Below are 18968 nucleotides of genomic sequence, written 5' to 3' on the forward strand. Positions count from 1 at the left end.
CTCTGGTGTTTTTGGCTTTTCAAAGCCTCTTGTAGCTGTAAGATAACAGTTGTGACACAAAGGAAATCTCTGGAAATGGCATTTAGTCATTGTTTGGTGAAGATCCAATTGCTGTGTCCCCACATCTGTTTATTTCTGTGGAACACAAGCTAGATGTAACACACTATCTGAAGTACATCTGTGAAAAGGGAAGCAGATTTCATCTTTTAGTCATAATATATATGAAGTAATTGTATTAAGTCATCAGAGAGTTATTAAAGTCTGTCCTGCTAAGTGGTAAACAAGACTGCTGAAAGAAAATCCGAGCTGCTCCTGTTGTAACCTACAGTTTGTCTGTTGGAAAACAAATGCAGGCTGTGATACGGCAGCAGCTGGGGTTATGCCCATGCTGATCTCCCTCTACTCTGCTTTCTATCCCTCTTCACTTGATCCTTTTCCCTCACTAGAGGTTCTGCCTCTAGTTTAATGCAAGTTATATGCAGCAACTTCATTTAAAAAAATTTGCACTAGACACACTTGCAGTTTGTGCAGCCTGTGCGCAAGTGGTGTGTTGTGTGTGAAGCGTTACTAGAAAATGTTGCTGCTAGATTAGAAAACAACAACTTTGAATTGGAAATACTGAGTGATCCCGTTTTGGCAGCATGAACCGTGCTGGAGCCTGACTGTGCTTCTGTGAGGAGCTGTTACTGCAGCCAAACAGATGAAGACCCTGGCTGAAGTTGGCTGTTTGTGAGCGAAGACTGGTAGGACTATGCCATTAGCAGATCCTGCTCAGGAGGAAGAGTTAAGATGATGGGTTTTATCCAGAATCACAGTATAGAGCTTACTGTATCCATCAGTTGTGTGGTTTCCTACAGCTGATGAGTGCCTGAGTGTTTCTGACTGCCCCAGGCAGCAGAGGGAAGGCTGCTGCTTCCAAACGCATGGGTGGACCTGGCTGGCATTCCCATGAATTGGACTGGGGATGGGCGTCACTTCAAGACTTGCTCCATGTACCTCTCGTCCTTTGGAGCTGCCAGGCATCTTCTTCACCTATGCTGTACTCCAGCAAGAGTACTATGCCTGTAAAGGGAAAATACCTGTTTGGGTTTTTTTGTTGTGGTTTTTTTTTTTTTTTTTTTTTTTCAAATCTGGCCTCAGTAAGGCTTCCATATGATATTGTTTAATATTACAGCATTTTCCTTTATTCCACGGCATTTTCTATAAAGAAGTACCACTTCATAATCTAAATGTAAGCAAAATCTTTCATACACCTCTGCTACTTATAAAGTGGTATCAGAGGTATCATTAATTTAGATAGATAACTCCTTTGGGATTTAGTTCATTAAAAAATGTTTGAAGTAGTGATGGAGCTCTAAGCCAGTGGTTTTGAGATGATTGTATCTCAGTAGGATTGGGTAGTGTAAACTAAGCACTTTCCACATCCAGGAGGTGTGGCACCTTGTGAAAATAGGCCACTAATGCTGGGAGTATAAATTTAGCCAAAGCTTTCATCTCATGCTTTACATATAAATTAGTTACAGCCAAATTAAGTCAGTGGGAGACCTCTAATCTTTCATAGTTGTGCTAACTTTGACTTTTTGTCAATATTATTTTAATTGTGAATTTTTTTTAAGTCTGACAGATTTGTGGTATCTAGTGCTGAAGTCCCACAAACTTGCTTCTGGCCTGCTGCTGCAGTATGCTAGTGTTAAATCTGCCCAAGAAAGACTGTCACTGCTGGAAACGGTTAATGGAAACTTTAAAATAGGCCTTTAATATTAGGGTAAGAAATATGAGTGAGAAAATAAATGAGCCTCCAACAGACCTTGTAACAGAGGAGCACAGGCTTCAATTAACAAGAGAAACTTGTACTTATGTTTATTGAAAATATGTGGTTTGTGGATATTTCTAATGAGGCAAACTTAACATGGATTTGCAAAGGGACATAACAGCAGAGTAAAACTGCAGTTTTGGACTGAAGGCACGAAGCACAGAGCACAGTGTAGAGGAGTTCTCTAATATTGTTGATGTGAGAGGGTTTTGGTCAGTAATTATCACAGATGAACAGAAGGATGTTAAAATAAAAAAAAACAAAAGTAACAATGAAAAAAAAACTTGACCAGGGAGAAAAGCATTTAGAAGTCTTAAGTGGGCTAGAAAAAGTGGCTTATGGAAATGCTAAAACATTAGAACATTAGACTTGTTTTAGCCTTGTTAGGGACAAGCGAGACTATTCAGGACATCGTCTGCCATGATGACAGGGAAAGGTCTGATGGTGTTAGAAGGGATTCCCTGCCACTTCTCCACCAGGGTCACTGGCTTGTCACTGCTTCTGTCCCAAGGCTATTCTGTACCTGGGAGCATCAGCAGCAACTGCTCTGCAAGACTTGCCCTGCTTGGCAGGGTGCAGCGGGCTCACCCACTGCCCATCAGCCCCTTCAGCATCCATCTGGGGCGAGTTGGGTCAGCTCACTGGAAGAATCACAACACGTAGGTCCAGCAGACAGCAAATTGGCACCTCACCAGAGAAAGTCCCTGTTCTGATGAGGGCTGTTGTGGATATATTATGAGCCATATTCCAGCAGCATGGTTGCTTTTGAGAGGAAGAGTGTCTTCCTGAAACCAGAGATGTAGGCGAAATATCTAGATAGGGAAATTGGTCTGGTATGAGTTTGCTACCAAATTATCTCAGTGGATTGTGTGTGTTTGAATCTCCTGAGACACCTGTGCATTAGAGGAGTCTGGATTATATGCTTCAGTTGGGAAATGAAACCCTGAGAGCTTTCAAGCATCTGAAATCAATCCCAGCAAATTACCGTTTCAAAGTTTGCTCTGTGATCTCTTGTTCTGTAACTCCTTAGAGTCACCACAGCTTCTTCAGGCAGAGCACTCTCTCACTTGTAGGTTTTATTGCTGTTTTCTCTTAAGGAGTGCAGATACAAGGGATGACTGATTTTGGTTATTTGCTTTTAATAAGCAGTCTCAATCTGAAATATAAAAAACTGTTTGGTGTCACAATATACTATTTTTTTTTTTTTAATTAAGTGTGACTTAGGGCTATTAATTGAAATACATCTTTGGTATTACTTTATTCCCCTAAGTGTGGGCTGTAGACAAAACCGCAGAAGAGGCAGCAAAGGCTCTTCATACTTCTTATGTAAGTCTAGCTGGTTTATTGTTCATTTTGTTTTCCTGGAAGCGTGCTTCATCTTTCCAGTCCCTTGCTAGTTTGCACCCATAGGGAGAATTACTGCAGTCAGAACTTGAGTTCAGATATTCCCGAGGTAAATCCAGGTTCAGCTATCCCCTGGGGAAGGACATCCCTGTGCTCTCTCAAACCTGGGGGAATGATGGGCAAGCCGTTGAATGCAGGGGGCTGTTGTCTCAGTTACTGAGCTCTTTTCTTCCTTCTCCTTTCAGCTTGAGGGAGGTTTGTTGAAACAACCTCAAGCTTGTTTCATTAGCATCTGAAAATACAAACACAGCGCGCAGAAAACCCTTCAAAGCCTGCTAGCTGACACTGCAGGCAGGCAGTTTTTGCTGGGTGCAGCAGTGAGCAAGGCTGCTGCTGAGCATCACCCATCTCTGCAGGTCGTTGCTTGGGGACACTTCGGGTGGCAGTGACCCTTTTTAGAGCTGGGCTTGGGTCCACCAGCCCCTCTGGAGGTAAAAGATGACAGCTACCTAAAAGTTTATTGGCAGGCCTTGGAAGGGTTAAATGTTTTCTTTGTGGCAGTCAAGGACATGGAAAGCTGCCAAGCATTTAGATTTGAGATTTGAAAAGCAGCTGGAGTTTAACTGCTCTTAGCAAGCAATTCAGTGCAGGAAGGGGGAGACTAATAATAACGTTACACAGTGCCATTCATAACACTGTCATTAAGTTTGGGTCAGCATTTTCCATCCAGACTCCCACGCTCAGCTGGAGCCGAGGTGCAGAGCCCAGGCCCACCCGGCGCTGCAGGAGGACAAGCCCAGGTCTCCGAAGAAGAAGGGTGGCTGGGAAGGCACAGAGGGAATGGGGTCCCCTCTTGTGCTCCTGGAGCTCAAAAATGGCTCAGTTTTATAGGTGATGAGATCACTGTTTGGAAATGAGACCATTAACAGGAACTGACTTACTCCAGTTTTAAAATGGGCTATTTCAGTTGGATTTAAAAAGTTGTCCTCTGATCTCAGAGACTTGCCAGTGCCCCCAGCTTTTGATCACAAGGCTCATTCCAATCCTCCCAGCTTCTTCTACACCATTGATCTGTTTGTTTCTGTGAAGACATCGCACCACTGCTGCTGCCTGTGTGGGCTTGCACCAGTGCCAGGCGCCTTGTGTTTAGTGCCCAGTGGACTACTGGGCAAAGACCACCCATTTGGGTGGGCAGCTAAAGCCTGTGGGCCAGGGGGAGGTGTATTTATCCTCGCCTGGGTTGTAAGCTTGCAGTTGGAGAGCATCACTAGAGCAGGGCTGGATCCTTATACAGGGTACTTAAACAAGATAAGTGGTGTATTGCCATATGTACGCAGGTGTTAACCCTCCCTGTGACAAAGAAGGGGTTTGGAGGATGTGCTTTGGATTTGACTCTGGATTGGATCAAATGTTTGAACAGGTAGTGAGCAACACGTTAAGTAATAGGATGTACATATTGTAGCAAGACTTAATGCTGATTAAGTAGTGACAAGAGATTGAAATGGCTCCAGGATATGCTGTGGTAACTGAGTCTCAGCTCAGTCAGGTCTCTCTAATATTGTGCAGAAAAGAAATCCATGACAGTGCATTTTGTAGTTCTCCAGTGTTGTGATAAACTCATCCTTAATGTCACAGCTTCACAAAGCTTTTTATTTAATGGTTTGAAAAAAAAATCAGTAAATCTTGAGCTGAGTACATTAGTAGGGTGGTACCCTGGCATTAATCAACAGCTAAAGAAATCCTGAGACATATGTATCCATAGTAAGGTGCTTTGTCATGGGGTAGGTGTTTGGATAATGAGAGGACAGTTTAAAAACAAAACAAAACAAAAAACAACCACAACCAAAAACCAGGCAATTGTGCACATTTGCTACCAAAGTTTCAGTGTAGCTGCATGTCTTCCATTAATGCTACAGAGCCATTGGGACCATTGTATATAAGTTATGATAAGTAGCTAGTATGCTCTTTTCCTTACTTTCTGCAGGAGAATAGATCTGCTGTGAGTTGCACATACCCCACCTCTTCTTCCCTGCCATGTCTGATTTTTGTTCCCTGCAGGATATTTGTTATGGAGTTCAACCTGACTGTGCTTGGGAACACTGGGCATGTCTCATGTGAATTAGAGCTCTTCAGATCTTGTCTCCTAGTCCAAAAAATAAAAAGTAAGACTGCAACTTCTGCTAGGAAAGAGAAATCAGGTCGGATTCACTCAGTGGCTTCAGATGCATAAAATGGGCATACACCTGGCCCAGGCATAGGAAAACCTCAAAAGAGGTGAGGTAAGGAGCTTTTTTAGTAAGTTCTTCTAGCATTAGTTGCAGAACAACCCAAGGTGCTAACACAGATGTTTCCTGGTGCTGTATTTGGGAGGCTTGTATCATGCTGCTGAGCTGTGCTAGGAGGGCAGAGCTGCCTGCAGTGGCATCTCAGCGTAGTTCTGATTTCTGTGAGAGCACTAGGGAACAAGTGCTGCACTGGTGGGCTTTTCTTGCCTGCTTTTGACTGCAGTTGCCACTGATGGGGTTTTGGGGGTTTTTTGTTGTTGTTTTGTGCGGTTTTTTGTTTGGTTGGTTGGTTGGTTTTTTTCCCCTGTTCCCAGAGTGAAATGGTATTTCAGAGAGGCACCTGGGAAGGGAGACTTTGACTGGGATATGAGTCATCTCTCTCTCTCTCTCGGGACTTTTTGGCTCCGTAATTTTTTTTCTGTATGAAACACGATTAAAGCTTGACTTTGCTTTTGAAAACACACAAACAAAACACTTTCTGCTGCTTCTAAGTGACCACAGTGCTCCACCTTCCTCTTTCCTTCCCTATTTGTATTTGCCTCTGTCTGCAGTCACACCAAGGCTTAGAAAGTCAAGCAGCTTTTCAGCAGATAGACCATGTCACAGCATGACTTGCAACAAAACAGTGGAGAAGAGTTCAAACTACAGTTTAGCATATCGACCTTATTTTTCTCCAGTGGGCTCGTGTGAACAGGACACCAAGACCACCTGTTATGAATTCTGGAAAATACAGTCTGACTGATGCAGACAGTGACTTTCTCTGCTGGTTGTGTGGTCTGTCTTTTGCAATATTTCTTTTGAATGTGTTTGTGTTGTAAAACACTGCTGAGAGCACGCTAATTTTTCTGTCACTTACAAGAACTGTTTTCTTAGTAGTTTCCCATGCAGTGTTTGGAGAAGAGGACACAGTTGCTGGATACAATTAGAAAAAACAAAGATTTGTATCCAAAGGATGGTCCATTTCTGTTGTGTTGTCCCAGAGAGGGATGTCTGTGGCTCATAAACTGAATCAAAATATAAAAGCTATGACAGTTACATTTGAGAAACTCAATGACTGTTGTATGTCAGCGAGAATAGCTGAATGCTGAACAAATGTCATAAACACAAGTTTGGTGTGGTAGTTGTTACATGTTCATATATATATATATATAAAAAAAACAGCTATACGTATAGCTGTGCCTGGCTGTCAGTCTCCACCAGACTTGTTTTCATTTCCTGGCATTCAATGTGTGGGATATGTGTGTGTATTGTGATACAGCCTGAATTTTATACACGGGTTATACGGGAAATAAAATTGCTTCTTTTCCCAACTTGAGGTTGCCTGAGCCATGGTACCTACAGGTGTTTTTATTTATGAATCTTTCCTCGTACAAAGGAGTATCTTATGCTGTACCAATATGTGTGCACACATGATAACATAGGTGCAGGTGTGACTGGAGGCAGTTTCTCCTGTCAATGAGGAAGCAGAGCCAGGCCACTGTGGCATTTCTCCTTTGCATGAATAAATAAATAAAATGTTTTAATATTATTTTATAGTTCTTCTATTTTACGAACAGAGTGGGCAAAATTTTAAAAATTAGAAGCTCTTGTAGCTCCTACATCTGAGGATAGATGAGAGAGAGAGAAGGCCATCGTCAGGAGGTGCTGCTGGTCTGCCTCTCCAGCCCAGAAGGATTTGCCCATTGCCAGGGACTGCAAACAGCCTTGTCAAACAGGTGATCTTTATTGCAGTAGTGAAAGTTCAGGTCTCCAAACCTTTTGCTGATCTATAGTAAACAGTTGGATCTAATGGAACTTTTAATTTTTTTTCCTCTCAAATATTAGTGTTTTGTTTAATATCTGTAATAGAAAAAAATATATATATTTACGAGCCTGTAACTTGAGAACTAAGGGAAGATTATTTTTTGTTTCTCATGCAATCTTAATTCAGCTCTGTTCTTGGAGTATTTTATATCCCAGCCCTTAATTACACAGTTATGTGATACTTTGCCATAGGACCCCAGTCCTCACATGTGCAAAGGAAATGCAATTAAAATCAGATGGGCAGCTGTGAATTTCACACACAACTTGCAACTGCCAGTCTTTGTAGCCTAAATAATGTAACTTGTTAGTTGTGTTAATGTCTAGTGATTGACCTGAAGTTTTCTTTTTGTGCATAGAAAAACTTTATGGTCCATATTTTGAGTTCTTAATTTCACCATTGGTACCTAGGGTAGGTGTAGCTTTGAGGTAGGCTCTTCTGGAGTGGCATCTGTGAGTATGAAGTCAATGTTCAGAAAAACATTGGCTCAAGCGCCTCCTTCAAAAAAGTGCCAAAGGCGGCACTAAGTTACATGTCCAAGGATTAGTCTTCCCAATTTTCATGCTCATAATTAATAAAATGTCTAAGAGATTATGTTTACCAAGTCCACCAAAATAATCAATAGTGTTAGGTTGGTAGTGTTGGACTCTATGATCTTAAGGGTCTTTTCCAGCCTAAATGATTCTATGATTCTGATTTTCTTCCCCCCACAGCAACAGAATATATGTGAGTTGCCATCCTTTCTGACTGCACTGTATGTCTTTCAAAGAGTCTGCATCCTTTTTTGTGAATCCTTCCCATGAAGAACACAAAGGAATGATCATATCTAGAAATATTTATTGCATGAAGCATTAAATCTAATTCTAGAATTAGTAATAAATTTGGGCAAACTAAGGTTTGACTCTTGATGATGATAATGACATGTAAAATTAGGTGTGAGCATGTTTACTACAGCGGGGAACTTGAACTGACCCGTGACCGCATGAGCTGGTGGAGTTCAAGGTAACAGAAACTGTGCTAGTGACACAGCTTTGCTTGCAAGATCAGCCTCTGGCTGGTGATCTGGAGGCTGAACTCTGGTCAGGCCGTGCAGTGCCCAAAACAAAGGAGGGAATCGGCTACCTGAGATTTTCTTCTCAATTATTTTAATTCTCAGGGTGAAATTATATGTAACTTTATATGCTGGGGTGTACTAGAAAAGTAGGTGCTAAGGAGCAGGCTTTTGGCAGTGATGAAGGACAGTAGTTGTGTTTTTGACATGCAGGCATGGGCAATTCAAACTGGTCCTGAGGAAATCTTTGCTATTTCTAGCACTGATGCTGCTCAGAGGGGCCCCTTGCAGAACGCTTCTGAGGCAAAGCTGAGAGGGTGAAAATGCTGAAGACAAGCTCTCTAGCAGCAGGAGCAGGGCGATCTGTGGCCTTTAGATCAGGCAAAATCACTTTCAGATCCCAGTCTTTTCTTGGGCGGGATTGGTGGGAGGCTTCTGCGTGGCAGGAATATTCTCTAGGTTGAGAAGTTGAGGGGTTTTGTCAGGTAGATGAACACTCAATGGCCATCAATTCTCCACGCAGTGGTAATGCTATTTTAAAGTGCTGTGTGATTCTCTTTGGGTGGAGGTGTGACTGTGCAGAGCTGAGAGCCTAGCCAGGCATGCCCCCGGGTTCCAGCTCCCCCTTCTCCCCGGTGCTCAGGGGTTGCTCAGGGCAGAGGAGGAAGGAAGAAGCCACTAAGCCCCTGAAGCAACAAGAGCCACAGAAAGGCTCAAACTCATCAGTAGGTCAGCTCACCTTTTCTATAGACTTGAGGAATTGTAAAACACCACCTGTGAGAACACGTGCAATGTATGCGCGTCTATCTGAAAATACACAAATACCACTTTCTGTATGGGTAATAGAAAAATCTGATGAAGGAAGGATGCAGTAGCTTCTTTTTCCTGCAGGAAAAAATCCTGCCACTTGGTCAGTTCTATGAGATAGCATGGCACCCAGTTTAACCTTGCAGCTTGCAAGAATGCACATTTATTTGACAAGAAAATGCTAAGAGCAAACTGAATGTACAGTTTGTTAAACAGCCAATAAATCTAGGTTGTATCTTCCTTCCCTGGTCAGGAAACAAGGGAGCTATTTTTAAATCTGGCCTTCCTGTACACATTGAAATAGAATGATTTTTCTTGTGCTAGACAGAGCATGACAATACTTTCACATTAAATAATGAGCTCTTACTGTTGCTCTGAATTAAATGGGCAGGATTGGACAGAAACCGTTCTTTCTTCAAAAAAGACCGGCTCCAGTGATTTCTCCAGGCATTAACCTCTGCAAAGATTAGATCATCCAGGGAAGAAGAGGGGCAAAGCAACCTTGAATGGTGGGGAGAGAAGCTTGCCAGTAGCTTTGTGGGAGGTCTCCCATTGCATTTCACTTACTTGGGAATGGGGAAAATTACAGATAGGATCTCCTAATTTGTATGAAACTCGGTTTGATGCAAGAGCCTTTTGCAATCCTAACTGTTAAACAGTTTGAATTATCTGGCTGGAGGCTCTTTCTGCCAAAGGCAAGAGGTCTGTCTTCATTGCAGTTGTTAAGGAGAAGTTAAGATGTGAATTAATGTTGTCCTGTAGCCTTCAGCTACTTACAGCGCATCTTTCCCTGTGGCCCTGGGTTTGTGCAAAGATAGAGCCAGCGCTTGCTCAGGCACGGAATATGGAATGTAGCAACTTTTCATTTGCATTGTTGTACTATAGTGTCTGGTTTCAGCAATTAATGTTTGGTTTAGCTTCTCCGTGTGCTGGGAAGCAGTGCTCTTCTCTTCATTGCTAAAAATAAGCAGACAAGTTTATATAGTCTAATCTTTACCTGACATGTGAGGGAGCTATAATTTAAATTTATTGGTCTTAACAGTTGCAGGTGATTCTGGTTTTGTGTTCAGAACGTGCTACATTCAAGTCTTGGCATATGCTCCTGCCGCAAACATTTCCTTTATCTCTTAGCTTTCTGTAGGTGCCTGTTGATACTTGTGTTGTATTAGTTCTGTGTATTCCCGCTGCACACTCACAAGAGGACTGAGACCATATTTTAGTCATTGCTGACATTCTGTTTTCTAACCAGAAGTGGGGAACACTAGGGGAATCTTGAGCTTGTATACCAGAGGATGAAGCTTTCTTGGCTAAGCTACTGGATAGATGAAAACAGAAGTAAGATACTATAACCTAACTAACTGAATTGACAGGCTGCCTCTTTCGTGAGCTCGCATTTGTTTTGTGCTGATTTTAGAACTGTTTGGAAAACCATCCTGTCACTTCACAGATAACAGCTGCTAAAATATCCAGATACTGCTTTTGTAGGCAACTATATTGCCTGTTTGCCTATCTCTGAAGATATTTCCGCTAATGTTTTAGAACATATTTTTCACTTTGTTTCAATTAAGTATTTAAAGATGTGGGCTTGCAGGAAAATAATGTTGGAAAAAATAAGAGCTAAGTACAGCAAGCCATTCACCTAGCTGGATATGTGCTAGCTCAATTTATTTAAGTGTCTGTGTATATTCATGAAAGATCTAAAGATCATACTACACCAATATATTGATTTTTACTACTGTTCTATCCTGAAACAATAATGGTGATTTTTTTTTTTTTTTTAAGTCCTTCTTTAAGGTCTTGCATAAGTCTTGGGACTGAGGGGAGGGAACGTTTTATAAGTCAACCACAGTTGCTGTTTCTTTCTACCTGGGATCTTGGATTTCATTTGAGCTTTAACTCAGTGTCTCTCTCCAAAAGGATTAATTGGAACATATTTCCAAATTATTGCACTGGGCATAAAGAAAAGGTCTGTTGAAAAGCAGCAGCAAATACATGTCCAAATGAGAACGTCTGGAGTCATCTGAATCTGTCTTTCTCTTGTGAAAAGGCCCTTCTTGTTTAAGTGTTAACAGATTCAGGCATTGACTTCTGATCTGGAAAACTTTTGTCTGTTGCTTACAGCCAGTGAGACAACATAGGTGTGAATGCTGCTTTCCCTGCTTGCTCATGAACTTTTCTTCGAGTCAAGGGTGAGAATTTGTAAGAGAAGCAAGAAAACAAGATCTAATTATTGTGTAAATGACTTGGTTTTCTGTAATTTCATTCAGGGGGGCGGAGGGGAAGAGTTTCTGTTTGAATATAATCTAATTGATTAGTGTATGTAAGGAAAGATAAAATTCCGAAACTTAATTGTAGCTGACCAAATCACCATTGCTTTGGGGTTTGTTTGTTTTTTCCAGGTCAATCAGAACGTGGAGATCCAAAGGGCCCGTCTGCGAGATGATATTAAGGAATATAAATTCCGAGAAGCGCGTTTGCTGCAAGACTACACTGAGCTTGAAGAGGAAAACATCTGTCTCCAGAAACAAGTGTCTGTCCTCAAGCAAAATCAGGCAAGTTTTTCAAAATAGTGAGCATTGCTTTGGTAGCACCAGCTAATTCCTGTGTTACAGCATGGTTCTGTCTCATTTGAACATCCAACCACTTCTTTTCTATGTTTGTTCTGCTTTTGAGACTATAAACTCTATCTTTTAGTACCAAGAGTTGTCCCAAAATGTTTAAGTTCTTTCTGACTCTGTTTATACAGTCATAAGACTTTATTGTTTCTACTTTGACCTCCAAGTCCTTCTATTGTGTTCTCTCTCTTTGATGGAAGTGAATTCTCTACCAGTCTGCTTTGTTATTTGGTTTAGTCTTGTTGCTACACTAGTTTTTCAATGTCTTTGCAATACTCTCCATCCATCTGTCCTCTTCTACAGTATCTGTAACTGGATGTATTTCTGAACAGGTATTTTTATTGCTAATTAGTGCTTACATTATCTCTCCAGTTCTGTAGTCCTCCTCTCTTCTAGCTACTTTCATTAAACATGTATTAGTGGTATAGTTGCTCTATACTGTCAGACCTGTGTGACTGCTCATCTGAAAAGTCACGTTTAATTGCACACTCCCAGCAATTTTCAGAATTTTAGAAAATGCATTTTTGGAACAACTCAATTTCCCCGAGTTATCATTTGCGGAGGTAATTAGATTAGATGTGGTCTTTGGCACAGTTCACTTATCTTCATCTATCTATCACTTGGGGGCTTGCTATTTTTATTCTTCAGGTACCTGTCAGTCTCATTGTATAAATAAAACTCAAGGTTCAGTTGAGAAAATGGTTTAATATTCCTGAAATAAAAGCTCTTGAAGAAAACAGCAGTGTTAATACCATCTGTGATAGTGAGCACATAGCAAAAGCTTATTAGGATTTGCTTCAGAACCCCTTCAGTGTTCTGAATGAAAGCTGCCCTACCAAGTGAGGTGTTTGGGATATTGAATGTATTTCATGTATCTCCAGGTGAAACTCTATGGCAATGTTTATCAGTTTGGCCTCACTAATGTGCCCAAAATGGGGTTCCAGGTTGGACCTGCTCTCACCTGAATATATTTGGTCTAATTACACTGGTTTGGGTGCCCTGACATCATGCGATAGGGGTGGAGGGGCTATTATGCTCTAGATGCAGACTGGAAGAGATAGTGATCTGTTAAAATCCAACCAATGTAGTTGTTACTTTTGGTTTTTACCTTTCTTTGTCTCATTCATTGTATTCAGAGGAGCAAGTGAAAGTTCCAAGCTCAATGTTCACATTCCAAAATAATGATATTCAAGAATGCTGTCATTCTGGGCTGAGCTGAATTTAACCTCAGATGCTATCTTGTCAGTTGCTAGTAATTATTGTCTACTGTGTGTGTATTCTGGAACCTTTGAAAATAGACTGTAATCTTAAATATTTGAGCTCAGTGGACATATATAGAACCAAGAGCTAATTCTTTTCACGGCAATGGATTATTTCATTTTCTACCTTGTCCTAATCCTACTTGATGAATTTTATTAAGCTTTAATTATCTACTGACATAACTAGAAGAAGCCATCAAGTTTTTCCAGGCTTAACTTGCAGAACTGAATTAACATGATTGGTTCCTGGTTTTTAAATTAGGTGTGGTTCAGCACTACCAAACTGGTGTATATTGGCATCTAAAATTCCTTTAGCAGTTGGCAAAAATAAATAGGGTCATATATCATGTGGTATGTTTTCCTTTCTTTCAAGGTAAGGAAAAAGTATTCTTTAGACTTTGTTTTTTCCCCAAGGGATTAAAAATTTTACACTAATCATTGGTGTTTGTAATTTCAGTGCAAGAGAAGTTTAAAAAAAAAGGCAATTTTACAGCTAAAAACTTATAGCATGCCATGAAATTTCATGTAGCAGCACTATGGGTCTGAAGTGTAGAGTCTGAATTGTAGCTTTCTCAAGATGTGCTGAACTGATGATGACAAAAATGATAAAACATTTTATTCTGAATGTATAAAAGCGGAGTTTGATTGCTAGGTGCATCCCAACAGTTTTAAGCCCAGTGGAATATTCTAACAGCAGTGCAGCAGAGTGTCAGAAGCATAGCTTTGCAATGCTGGGTTTTGGAAATGTTGAGCTTGAATTTGTGGGAAGGTTGGCCAAGGAATTTGTTAATCAAACAGAGAAAGAGTTTGCATAATGTGCTAGGAAAGCCTGTTTTGTGATGCTCTGTATCACACACTGTATCTCTCGCCTGTCTTAATTAAGCTAGAATAGATCAGCTAATTTGACATTTTGCTTAGAAATTTTATTCCATGGTCTCTGTCAAGGTAAATTATGTAAGCAATGTTTGCAGTCATAGTGCCAAAACTAGACTCCAGAACTGAAAAAAAAAGATTCTATTCTCACCATATTTAGTGAAATCAAACACTCAAAAGTAAAATTACTTGGTGCCTTGCACGCAGACATTTTCATTAGGGATTTTTTTCCCCTTCTATTTGTATATCTCCAGGTGGAGTTTGAAGGCCTGAAACATGAAATCAAAAGGCTTGAAGAGGAAACAGAATTTCTCAACAGCCAGCTAGAAGATGCCATACGGCTGAAGGAGATCTCCGAACGCCAGCTTGAGGAGGCCTTAGAGACGCTGAAGACAGAGCGGGAGCAGAAGAACAATCTTCGTAAGGAGCTCTCTCACTACATGAACATCAACGACTCCATGTACAACAGCCACCTGAACATCTCTTTGGATGGACTGAAGTTCAGCGATGAAGCCACAGAGCCCAATAATGATGAAATCATGAATGGATTTGAACAGAACTGCCTCAGCAAACTCAGCAATGGCAAGAATAGTACATCAACGCCCAAGAAAAATGAAAGCTTCCCTCCAGCCCCAAGTCTGGTTTCAGATCTTCTGAGTGAATTAAACATTTCTGAAATCCAGAAGCTGAAACAACAGCTTGTACAGGTAAATGGGTTTTCTAAACAACGTGTACTTCCAAATAGCTGCTAGAGTTTATTTGGGTTGTAATTTCAGTCTTTTCAATATCTCATGTGGCCACCGTACAATATGAACTATATTTGCAAAGCCTCTGATTGTTTTAAAATTTGAGGATGTTAAATGTTTGTCAGTATGTCACTAGCGAGAAATATAGTATTTTGTTCAAAAATTGATAGTACTCCAGTCATCTTCATCAAAAGGAGTTTGGTACACCATAACTATTTTCTGTAATTAGTTCAAAGAACATGAAGTTCTAATCAGTACCAAGTATTTCTGTGTTATATTTGTGCTATTGGGAGGTTGGAGAGTTTGAAACAAGGTACGTATTTGTGTTGCCTGGAAACATTTTAAAGTTATTTTGTCAAGCTTTTTTAAAGTGTTCTAGAAGAAAAAGCCTTTGTGGAAAAAAATTGCTGGATTTTTTCAAAATAAGAACTTTCAGAGGAGAAACTTTAAAAGTTTTGGTATTTCTGAGTCTCTCATGAAGCTCCAAGCTTCCACCATAGACTAGCTGCATGTTTTCTAATATTTACATGATAATTTGCAAGATAACAGTAACCATTAGCTTATCTTCAGCTGAAAGGATGTTTTCACAATGAGAACATCAGCTATGGAAGAAATGTGTAAAAATGTGCATTTTGAAGTGGAAATGAGAAGGAATTGGCAAGGAACACTGTGCTTGAGATAGTTTTAGAATGAATTAAATAGTCTTTTCCATAATGTGCAAGCGATCAGATTTCTGCAGCCATATGGACCTTGGCTAAGTTTCTGTCTCTTACAATAAAACCATTTAAGTGATGCAGTTCCCTTTAAGTAGATGTCTGTGTTCATGCATTTCAGATGGAAAGAGAAAAGGTGAACTTGTTAACAACGCTACAGGAATCTCAGAAGCAGCTGGAAAATACACGGGGGGCCCTCTCGGAGCAGCATGAGAAAGTTGGCAGGCTCACAGAAAACCTGAACGCAATGAAGAAGCTCCAGGTGAGCAAGGAACGTCAGTCTGCCCTTGACAATGAGAAGGACCGAGACAGCCATGAAGATGGAGACTATTATGAGGTTGACATCAATGGGCCAGAGATCCTGGAGTGCAAGTACAAAGTGGCTGTGGCAGAGATAACTGACCTAAAAGAAGAGCTCAAAAATCTTAAGGCCAAATACAAAGAATGCGAGTCTAAGTATGAGGAAGAGAAGAGCAGGTATGAGACTGAGAGCCAAGCTCTCACTGAAAAGATTACCTCACTAGAAAAATCCAGTAGGCATGACAGAGAACAGGTGGCCAGACTGGAGAAGGAGCTGAAGAAAGTCAGTGATGTTGCTGGAGAAACACAGGGCAGCCTCAGTGTGGCCCAAGATGAATTAGTCACCTTCAGCGAAGAGCTGGCCAATTTATACCACCATGTCTGTATGTGCAACAATGAAACTCCAAACAGGGTGATGCTAGATTACTACAAGGAAGGTAAAGGGGGACGCAGTAGTCCAGAGACCAAGGGAAGAAGGTCTCCCATTCTTCTTTCTAAAGGGTTGTTAACTATAGAGCTAGGAAAGGCAGAGAATGGAAGCGGTGACAGCAGCCCATCTCCAGTATCATCTCTGCCATCTCCTGTGTCAGATCCTCGGAAGGAACCGATGAACATTTACAACTTGATCGCTATAATTCGGGATCAGATCAAACACCTGCAGGCTGCTGTGGACAGAACAACTGAGTTGTCCAGGCAGCGTGTTGCCACTCAAGAACTTGGGCCAGTGGTGGATAAAGACAAGGAAGCTCTCATGGAAGAAATCCTGAAGTTGAAGTCCCTGCTAAGCACCAAGAGAGAACAGATAGCAACTCTGAGAACTGTGCTGAAGGCCAACAAACAGGTAACCAGGTGTTACAGATGTGAAGGTTATAGTGTCAGAGAACTAGGTCATAAATACAAGAGAATTTATCTTTGAGGTCATACTGCCTCAACTCAGTGGGGCTTTTGTTGTTGATATTTGTTTGGTACAAGGCTGAAGCAGGCTGTTTAGTTAGAAGCACACAGCTGTCCTGCCGTAAAGCTGAGCGCTGGGGCTTTAACAGATTTTTGCTTGTCACGTACTCATGAGATTTTATTAAGCTTAAGGTAGCTTCAATCTACTGCCTGTCTGAATTAGATTAGATTGGATTTAATGTAACACACCTAAAATGAAGAGGTAAATCTTATTTTTTACTTGAAAGAATTCTAGTAGTTACCCTTAAAAGAGTTCATAAACTTAAGTACTGTTCTCTCTCAAATTGCAAAATAAAAGAAAGCCTTCCAGGATGAGGATGTCACATAAGAACATGGTCAAAATAACAGGGGTGAAAGGTAAAATTAGTCTTTGGGGATTGGGCTGTGCCATTTGATACACATTAGCAGTGCAGTAGATGAAAATAACCACCATTAAGACACCATGTGACATGCTTCATTGTCTCTTCTACAGTTAAAATAGTGCAAATCGAAGCTGTCTTCAAAAAAAAAAAAGTATAGCGTTGTTTAAAAAATATATAGATACTTTCAGTTTTCTTTTGCACATTTTAATAAAGCTGTCCCAAAATGTAAGGCAAAATGCTGATAGACGATTTCGTTTTATGTGTTGAAGTATGTAAAGTTTAATTTCTTTTACTAGTTGGAGATAGGTGTCACTAAATGTATATTCTGCAACTTCCTAGATGCTGCTGCATGGTTAATGGGAGTAGGAGACCCATATGTTCAATCTGTTTCCAGTGTTCAAAAATTAAATTTAATCTGTACAAGAAAAGTTGACCAGAAGTTTAACATTCCAGTACAAAGTAAATGTTTCATTATGCAAATAGTGATTAGAAATGTATTAGCTAGCCGCTTTGTGAAGAGTTCCATTAACTAGTACATTTCTCTTCTTCTTGGTAAACAATAGACTGCAGAGGTAGCCCTTGCCAACTTAAAAAGCAAGTATGAAAATGAGAAAGCTATGGTTACGGAGACAATGATGAAGCTGCGAAATGAGCTGAAGGCTTTGAAAGAAGATGCTGCTACCTTCTCTTCCCTGAGAGCAATGTTTGCTACAAGGTAAAGAGCATACAAACTCTGCAAAATGTCATTCCTTGCTTGTGTGGGGGAAGAGCTGAACATCCTGCCCACCCACCCATGCTGAGAGTGGCAGGGTGGGGTGCCTTTTTCCAAGTTCATTGCTTACAGTGTTTGTCTGCGTTAGGTTCTGACTGATGAGGAAAATGCCAGGGATATAGTATATTGCTACAAAACAAGAAGTTGTTGTGGAGGTATTTATTTAATTTGGGTGCAAGATTATCCCTGGTTCTTGAAGCCATTAACTCTAAGGAGGAGTGACATTTAACAATGCAAAATGAGCGTTTATTATGCAAAGCGTGACTCTGCTTGAACTGTAATGATCCAGAAAAAAGTAAAGATGTTGCAAACATCTTGTTATTCTTAGGTTGTCCATCCTGCAGTTGGCATCTCTGTCATTCCATTTACCTGTGTGAGCTGATTGGGTTGCATATGTCTTTGGAACTTGCTTCTGCTTCTTAGTTGTGCTTTGTGGTGTTAACAGACAAAAAATACCTGCTGACACGTCACGTGCTGTAGAAGTGATAAATGCTATTTTGATCTGCATGTTGCTTACTGCTACTGTCATTGACTTCTTTAAGTCTGCACGTTTCTTTTGGGGAATGTTGAGGCAACAACATCATGTTAACAAAATCCAGATCTTCTTCACAGCTAAGGAACACTCAGTTGGCTCCTGTGTGGAGGTGATCCTGGAAAACAGGAAAAGAAGAATCTTTATCTAAAAGTTGTCAGTCCCAGCTCAGTGGGATTCACAGGGACTCCCCTGGCAATGTTCATTTGCCTGCGTATTCCATGCATTGCCTAAAGAAGATGGAGAAGAGATACTGTAAAGGATGCTGTTTAATGTAACCTAGATACTTCTTTTAAGCTAACCTAAGGGTATGGGAGAGTCTGTATGTGCTGTATGCTGCTTCGTTCTCTGCCTTTTCTGGACACTAAAAAAAAAAAAACCCAAAACCAAAAAACCCAAACAAACAACATCCCCCCCCCCCCAAAAAAAAAAAAACCAACCAGAAAAGGTTTTCTTTCTGTCATATGCTAAAAAGCACGATAGTAAGGAATCACGAGGGTGCTTATGAGGATTCCTGAGGCTTTTCTGTATGGTCTTTTGTGGGGGTGGTTCTGCGGCAGCTTTCATGTTCCTTGAGTAATCTTAGACTTCCTGGTGATTCAGCTTTTCTCAGCAATATCTATGCATGTGGGTAAGCATGGAAAGAAGAAATGGATACCAAGGAATGCTAAAGGTTGAATTGTGGCAGCTCATTATGCTAGAGAGAGGAATGCCCTGTACAGTCTGGATTTGTCCTACTTT

At 40.8% G+C, this 18968-nt stretch overlaps 1 protein-coding gene across 7 annotated transcripts in view; it reads left to right on the forward strand.

Moving 5' to 3' along the window:
- Positions 1–18968, forward strand: part of BICD2 (BICD cargo adaptor 2) — a 98896-nt gene that overhangs the window by 62620 nt on the left and 17308 nt on the right. For all 7 annotated transcript variants that reach the window (XM_052776052.1, XM_052776054.1, XM_052776055.1 and 4 more), the window contains exons 3-6: positions 11501–11653; positions 14103–14555; positions 15429–16448; positions 17487–17638. In XM_052776052.1, the coding sequence (XP_052632012.1) occupies positions 11501–11653; positions 14103–14555; positions 15429–16448; positions 17487–17638 (1778 nt within the window). The remainder of the gene's footprint in view (positions 1–11500; positions 11654–14102; positions 14556–15428; positions 16449–17486; positions 17639–18968) is intronic.

The sequence above is a fragment of the Harpia harpyja genome, chromosome Z (genome assembly GCF_026419915.1).
Source record: "Harpia harpyja isolate bHarHar1 chromosome Z, bHarHar1 primary haplotype, whole genome shotgun sequence".
Classification (NCBI taxonomy): Eukaryota; Metazoa; Chordata; class Aves; order Accipitriformes; family Accipitridae; genus Harpia; species Harpia harpyja.